This window comes from Cyprinodon variegatus, unplaced genomic scaffold, assembly GCF_000732505.1.
Source record: "Cyprinodon variegatus isolate N-32 unplaced genomic scaffold, C_variegatus-1.0 Scaffold1168, whole genome shotgun sequence".
In the NCBI taxonomy this organism is placed as follows: domain Eukaryota; kingdom Metazoa; phylum Chordata; class Actinopteri; order Cyprinodontiformes; family Cyprinodontidae; genus Cyprinodon; species Cyprinodon variegatus.
In genome coordinates, this window is record NW_015151621.1 from 167,740 (window position 1) to 175,866 (window position 8,127).

The window sequence follows — 8,127 nt, forward strand, 5'->3', positions numbered from 1 at the left end:
ATGATAGCCTTTTCACCCCCCTTAAGTCAGGGGATCTCCTGGTGAAGTATTACACGGTAGCCGAAAGGTCCATTGCTGTTGCATGCTGGGAGTTGTAGGCAACTCCTATGGTTCAGTCGTCAGAACACTGCAGTCAAAAAGATGCGCACACTAACTTTGTAGCCGAGACCCAGCATCAGAGAGGAGGGCCTTTCCCAATCATGACGCATTTTTAAGCCAGTTATCACAAAAAATGTCTTTAGCTCATAAAACATGATCTTAATCATTTTTCGTCATGTTAGTTGTTTGTCATATAGCTTAAAGATGGTATTTCTACACCGGTAGTGCACTCAGATATAATTTGCTTTAAGTTAGAAACGCAGAACTAAAATCCTGAAGTCTGCAGCAGGGGAGTGACATCATCACCTGAAAGTCAAGGTCTCCCAGCATCTAAACACCAGGTCTGCTCAAAATCACTTCAGATTTCTAGGACACACACACACATGTGGTCCCAACACAGTCACGCGTTTCAAAAAGCGTCATTGCTGTACAATATCTTGAGTTAAAACTTACAACAGTTTATAATTCCAGACCCTCCCTAATGTACAGAGGAATTTATCTTGCCTATCTACGCATTGCTGCTTGATCTGTAAATATTCGGAGATAAATCTCATTATCCGGTGTCCTATCCTCCCAGCTGATGTTGGTGCCGCATTGGAAAGAGAGGCTGATACTCACACAGAGCAGGGATGGCAGCATCAGCATCAGCACCGCATCTCTGACCTGCTTCCTGCACTGCAGAGGACGGCATGGGCGCATCAGCTGCTCGGTGTCTGGCCCCAATCTGGCGGGGATCCTAGTTTAAAGTGTAATTTCCAGGAGCCGTGGACATTCACGATGGTTTCCCACTGCAGATCTAACGCACGGATCCCTTAAAGAGACAGCAGCTGGAAAAGTTCCGTTTGGAAACACAGAAATGTCTGTTTCAGAGTTGTTAATCTTCTACTGACTGATAGATTTCGACTTTATTAAAACAGAAAAAAAACATAACTGAATTATTAGCAAAATATATATAAATAAAAAAATATTAAACACAACGAGGCACTGTTTGTTAGTTTATTATTACTTATTTACAAATCCAGCAGTCTCCATTAATTTGTATTATTAAATAAAATAACTCATGCTGCAATAGAACAGTTACATTTGGGGGTAAACGCTTGCTATTACACATTATATCCAGTGGATGGCGACAAAGGACAAACTATCCTCTGACGCATGCCACAAAAGTTTAACTGTAGTACCTTTTATCACCACTAGATGGCCCGTTCAGGTCACCGCTCTCAAATTAAGCTCCAACATATTCAGCACAAACATAAGGAACAAAATATTATATTTTCATTAAAAAACACAGAGATTTGCATCTGTTTTATACAATGTTCTGGAACATGGGTTAAATAAATAAATTAAATGTTGTTATAAAGTTATTAAGCAATACATACAAAACATAAAGACAGTGACAAATTACATCTATTAAAACTTGCATTGCCTAAGAAAGTAGCAGAATGTACCATGGAGTGATTTTAAAGCACAGCTTATACATTTACATATAGGTAGAGACTGATTTCCTGGGATTGTTATAGGCCATGACATGTCCAGGCTTGTTCTCTATAATTGCCCACTTTTGTGCTGAACTTTTGTCCTTTGAGTCTTTGCCTTGGTTGACGCACACACATAAATAACCACAGAGGCATGCACGCGCATGTATGTACAGGTTTTTTGTCTAGAAGTAACTTATGCTTTTATGTTTTTTATGGCTGTGGTGTTTGGATATTTGTAGTTGTTCTTGTGGCATTGAAGTCATAAATAAACTCTCATATCAGGAAACCTTGGGGGTAATAAGCAATAAGCCTGTTGGACTTTGGTAGTGGAATGAGTTAAAAAAGACTTAACAAAATTTCTATTTGCGAACTGGAGACTTTGATAGGTAGGCCTACACTCCTGCCTTAATTCTTTGTCGCATAGATTCAACAGGGTGTCAAAAAAGAAAAAAATCCTCTGAGATTTTCCGTCAAATCTCTGTTCTTCTAGAATGAGATCTGGTTGGTTGAACTCATTGTCATGATCGAGAAACCAGCATATAATTTTTTTCTATGCTGATGGAGGCAGCGATCAGAAGATGGTTAAACTATGGTTTTAGATATACAGCTGTGGTCAGATGCAATATTATTTAGACTCTGGCCCCAAAATTAGGTTTAAGGGAGTCTGAAATATTCCCAGAGCATCCCACCATTGACACCAGTCTGACCTGTAATTCAGACAGAATGGATCCACACCTTCTTTTTGTTTACACCCTTTTTAGAGCCCTAAATGTTAAAACTGAAATCAAGACTTATCTAGATAGAAATTGCATTTTCTGACCATTTTTTAACAATTTCTGATTTGCTGTTGGCTCTGGGACCCTCTGTGGTCTTTTGCTGTTTAAAACCGTCTGCTTGCACAGGGGCGGAGCTATATGGGGGGCCAGGGGTGGCCATGGCCACCATTAGGCAATTGTTAGCCACTCCTGTGGCCACCCCTACCATTTTTTCCCTCTAATACAGATGGTGGCAGCAGTCGTACTCTCAAATGGATTTAATTTTTTGGTGGTTAATTATACAAATTAATATACTAAAACATAGATAAATAGCAAGATGAAAAAATCGAAAAAATTATCGAATAATCAATTTATGTAGATATAAATGCTTGTAAAGATCAGTTTTATGCAGAATTTTAATTAATACAAGTAGGTAAGTAATGACAATGGAAAAGATTTACGCCCCAGAACCCAAAACTAAAAGAGTTTTATACACTATACATTTATCTAGAAATTACGGATGTTTAAATATATGCGTCTATTTGTTAGCAAAGGCTGTAGGAAAGTATAGTTTGTCTTTATTTAGAAAATATGGATGTTTTGCTCGTTAATTTTCCTATTGGAACAGTGTAGATTGACCCTGAGGTTCTGGTGCCTATCTACTTTCACCCCCCCATTCAGTGTACATTAGTTATTGCCTGGCCACCCTTATAAAAATGTCTTGATGTCGGACATATTTAATAATGTTTTTGTGTATCTGTATTCAAAGCATCTTCATGGAGAGGCAAGGTGGAACAGAAATCAAATTCCGTGTTTGTATGCACCGTTTAAAGCTAATCCTGATGGTATTCTGCACACTCTTATTAAAACAAGTGAGCAACTGTTGCTTTTTCAAAATCTCAAACCAGTGTGCCCATTCTCTCCCGACCTCTGACTTCAACTGAAGCAACATTTTTCTGATTATTGTTGTTTTTATAACCAATTTTTGGATAGCTGTAAATATAAATCCTAAACCATCTGAATTCTGAAGGTGTCAGGTTATTCAGTATTAGTTAGAATATCTTATTAAACATGTTCTTTTTGCTTTTTTTCATTAAAAAAAGACTACAGAAAGTTGTCAATAATCCTGAATAAATGTCAGCATAATCCAGAAATGTTGCCTTGACAGCACAAACACAACAGAACACATTAGTGTCAACCTGGCAAAGGTAACTATCCCCGCCTGTCATTAGTAATTAGTGTATTCAAGTATATAATGTTACTCTGTACTCGCAACAAACCAGGATGTTTCATCCCTGCATGGATACAGACTGTTGCAGCAGTCTGTTGAAGCAGATTCTGCAACAGTTTCTTCCCCACTGCCATAAGACAGCTGAACTGTTGGAAAAAAAAAATAAAAAATAAACCTCTGAATCATGTTACAAACTCTGCATTACACTGAAAACACCACAATCCAAAAATACTGCATATTTGCACCATATATTACTGCTCTAAACTTCCATGTCAATCCTTGCTTTTGCGCCATGTTTTTTCTCCCCCATTGTTTACATTTGATCACTGCTCCATTTTATGGAATGGAAATGTTAATTTACTGCCTGAAAGGCTGTACTAAATGCAATTTTACAATAAAGCTTGTCTAAGTCTAAGACTGATTCTGAGCAAAGAGAAAAGACAGAGCTACACTTTATACAAAGCAAAAAGATATTATTAATCAAATTGTATTTGGATCCCTAAAAATCAGTATCCACAAACAAAGGGTGTAACTTTGTGATGAAAGTTGGTGGGGAAACTCTAACATCACCCACCACGGGTGATGGACCTTTAGTTACTCGACACAAACGCTTTCATTAGGATGTGTATTTTCCAAAATTGAGCTCAAACTAGGGTTGTCACGATACTATCATTTTCAACTTGATACCGATACTCAGGAAAATATTCGATACTCGATACCATTTTCAATACCACAAGGATAAAAACAAAGACCCCAAAATTTAACAGAAATATTCTTATCAATAAATAAAATACAATAAATAAATAAATACAATAAACAATGAGAAAAATATTTTGAGGTTGTATGCTGTGCGCGATATTAAGCAAGCTTGATAAAAACAAAAACAAAATTAACTTAAGTGCTCCATCTATGGCTATGCTTTACCCAAAAAAACATTCTCAGCAGCTGCATCTGTTCGTAAAAAACTCCTAAACTGAAAAACGCACAGAATTATTCAAACACACAGTGTTCAGAAAGTGCATTTCCCTTTATTCTGCACTCTAGATGAATGACTGTTTAGGTGCCACTGGTGTAGGCTGGCTGACACAGATCAGATCCATAAAGCCGATAATTTATATATGTTATTTTCAGCACCATTTTAATCAGAATATGTTACTAATGATAGGAACACATTGAGTAAAAACAGCATAGCTTTATGGTACCAAAACAAATATTTAAAACAAACTATCCCGTATTTCTTTTCCCTAATTAGAAAACAACACTGATGTACTGGGCTGCTAAAACTATAAAACATTATATGGGTTACTACTAGGACTGAAATGGATTAACGAAATAATCATCAGTTAATTTAGTAATCGATTAATTGTTAACTGGAATACTAATTAAAGGCTAAAACATGCTTTTAGCCCAATGAACAATCCACTTAGAGCCAGAGGCGTAGCAAGAACATTTTTTATAAGGGTGACCAGGCAATAACTGATGTACACTGAATGGGGGGGTGAAAGTAGATAGGCACCAGAACCTCAGGGTCAATCTACACTGTTCCAACAGGAAAATTAACAAGCAAAACATCCATATTTTCTAAATAAAGACAAACTTTACTTTCCTACAGCCTTTGCTAACAAATAGACGCATATATTTAAACATCTAGATAAATAACATTTTATTCAAAATTGTTATTTATCTATGTTATCACTGAAGACTTCCTAATGACTTTCAGAGACACATTTTCTCTTTACCCCATCTGACACAAAATCTAGTTCTGAAAAGAGCAGGAATTCTGTAATTATCATATTTGATGTTAGTATATTGATGTGTATAATTAACTACAAAAAAATCAAAATTAATTTGAATATTCCACTTGAGAGTATTACTGCTGCCACCATCTTTACTCGAGGGGGAAAAAATGGTAGGGGGGGTCACCCCTGGCCCCCATGTAGCTCTGCCCCTGTGCAAGCAGATGGTCTTAAAGCTACAGTGTGTAATAATTACAGGGATATACAGTCAGAAATGTAATATATTATACATAACTATGTTATTTATCATTATCTACGAGCTCAGCCTCTTAACTTTAATATTTGCGTTGCCTTAGAATTCGTTATTTATAATTACATAGGAGCGGGTCTCGCAGCCATGGAGGCAGACATCTTTGCGCTACGGCAGCGCAGAGCCAACAAACTAGCGATTGCGAGATCGCCCATTACGCTCGAAAGTAACTACGGCAAGTTGAGAGAGATGAACTGAGACGGTACTGAACACACAGACCAATGAAATACTATCTGTAAAATTATCTATGTAAACAAACCTCATCACTTGAGAAGGTAGGTGATGCGGACGTCGTGGAAGACATTTTGTCCCGTAACGCTCGCCGTACTGTTGGGGGGGAGAAGCGGTGGGGGGGGGGATGTTCATGTTGCTGCAGTCTGCAGTCTGGACGTTAGATGTCGCTGAAAATTACACACTGTAGCTTTAAACAGACCACACAGGGTCCCAGAGCCAACTGCAAAGATCAGAAACTGATGAAACCTGGTTACTTATCATCTATAATGTTAGTATATTGATGTGTATAATTAACTACAAAAAAATCAAAATTAATTTGAATATTCCACTTGAGAGTATTACTGCTGCCACCATTTGTATTAGATGGGGAAAAGATGGTAGGGGTGGCCACCCCTGCCCCCCATCTAGCTCCGCCCCTGCTTAGAGCAGTAATTACATATAAAATTGAATTATTCACGTTTTTGAATGTAGGTAATGTGCATTTTTGAAGAACCCCCCACCCTCTCTCTCTCTCTCTCTCTCTCTCTCTCTGAAAGCTTTGATGTAGGCTGGCTGATCACAGATCAGATCCATAAAGCCGGCCCTCTCTCCCCGCCTTTGATCTGAGCTGGGGCTCCTGCCGCTGCAGCTCAGAGCTGTGCAGTGCGGTGCGGTGCGTTGCGGTGCGTTGCGGTGCAGGGGGCTGCTGCGCTGACATGGTAAGCGGACCGGTGAGACAACCACGCATTTCGCCGGTCTGCTTTTCACCTTTTAGGATCTTTACGCAACAACCTGCTCGTTTTTTGTTTTTTTTTTGTTTTTTAAATCAGGTAAGAAACGCAGCGAGCCTGGGACGTTCACGCTTCGTTCACTGACTACAAAAAGAGTTGGATTTAACAGATGCAAACAAAAAGCTGCACTGTTTATTCCGAAATTCACAGCTTGTTGTTTGTTTGTTTGTTTTTAATGCACATTAAAGGATCTGCTGTTCAGGGGTTGCTTCAAAACCATTTGAGTTCTATGATGTTTAGATACAAAACAACTAAGTTAGCTTTTAAATAAGTGGATATCATCTTAGATTCTTCAAAATTCCCTTTTTTTTCTCCACCTGCAAAACGTCAGAATGGTGCAGACCAAATGTTTATGTTTGCTTTGTTTTTTCGGAAGTTTAGACTATCAATAGTCGTTATTTTGTCTAAATTGCCGAACATTTTGGGAGCAAATGTGATGCCTATAGTCGCTCTGCCATCAAGACTCTTTATAATCTCATCAAAAATGTCTCATACTTTATTAAACTATTTATAATCGATAAGATATCGTTTATTAATGGATATATAATTATCGAAAATCATATTTTCTTTAAATAACTAAAATAATTAAACGGTATTCCGATGTAGCTATGTCATCAATCTTTCTCGGTGTAATTTTTTTCTTTCTCTTTCACCCGAAAATAATTAAATAATTAATAGTTAAATTAATTTCTATTTTAATAAGAACTGGACATAAACAAAATGTTATTTTTAAGCATATATATTATAAGAGAGTTAGTTATTTTAAGTGTCTCAGTTTCATGCAAATACCTTTTTTTCAAAGAAATTGACAGGAAAGTTCTTCAGATGTATTTGTTGAATATTTTTTCTGAAAACTCTACATCTATAATTGTAGAGGAAAAGTAATCTGCAGTGATTCCACTTTAAAAGACAAAACAGATTTCTAAAGGTTTTCTATGGAAACGGTCAAATAAGTTATTATCTAAAAAAATGACATGTTGTCTTTCAGCTGGTCCCATTAAGTGACCCATCAGGATGTTCTGGAAGCTTCAACAGAACCTTTTACTCCTGCTTACAGCACATGTCATCTACTCAGCTGTGGTGAGAACCCTTTCACTTATGTGTGTTATTTTTAACAACATTTTGATCAGAATATGTTACTAATGATAGGAAAACATTGAGTGTAAACAGCACAGCTTTATAGTACCAAAACAAATATTTAAAACAAACTATCCCTTATTTCTTTTGTTTAATTAGAAAAACCACAGATGGGTTAACCTACTAAAACTATAAACATTTTTTACTAGGCTTACTACTAGAACTGAAATTTATTATTGAAATAATCGTCAACTAATTTAGTAATCCATTAATTGTTAACTGGAGTACTAATTAGAGGCTTTTAGCCCAGAGAACAATCCACTTAGAGCAGTAATGACCAATTTACAAAAATACATAGATAGATAGATAGATAGATAGATAGATAGATAGATAGATAGATAGATAGATAGATAGATAGATAGATAGATAGATAGATA

General features: G+C 36.8%; 2 protein-coding genes across 2 annotated transcripts in view; one reads left to right on the plus strand and one right to left on the minus strand.

The window, feature by feature from the left end:
- sacs (sacsin molecular chaperone) overlaps positions 1-799 on the minus strand; it is a 35,074-nt gene extending 34,275 nt beyond the window's left edge. The window contains exon 1 of the mRNA XM_015400971.1: positions 718-799. The gene's annotated coding sequence lies outside the window, so the exon portion shown is untranslated. The remainder of the gene's footprint in view (positions 1-717) is intronic.
- Positions 800-6,465: 5,666 nt separating this feature from the next.
- LOC107101891 (tumor necrosis factor receptor superfamily member 19-like) overlaps positions 6,466-8,127 on the plus strand; it is a 34,286-nt gene continuing 32,624 nt past the window's right edge. Inside the window, exons 1-2 of the mRNA XM_015400976.1 lie at positions 6,466-6,652; positions 7,602-7,693. Of these exons, the coding sequence (XP_015256462.1) occupies positions 7,628-7,693 (66 nt within the window). The 5' untranslated portion in view covers positions 6,466-6,652; positions 7,602-7,627. The remainder of the gene's footprint in view (positions 6,653-7,601; positions 7,694-8,127) is intronic.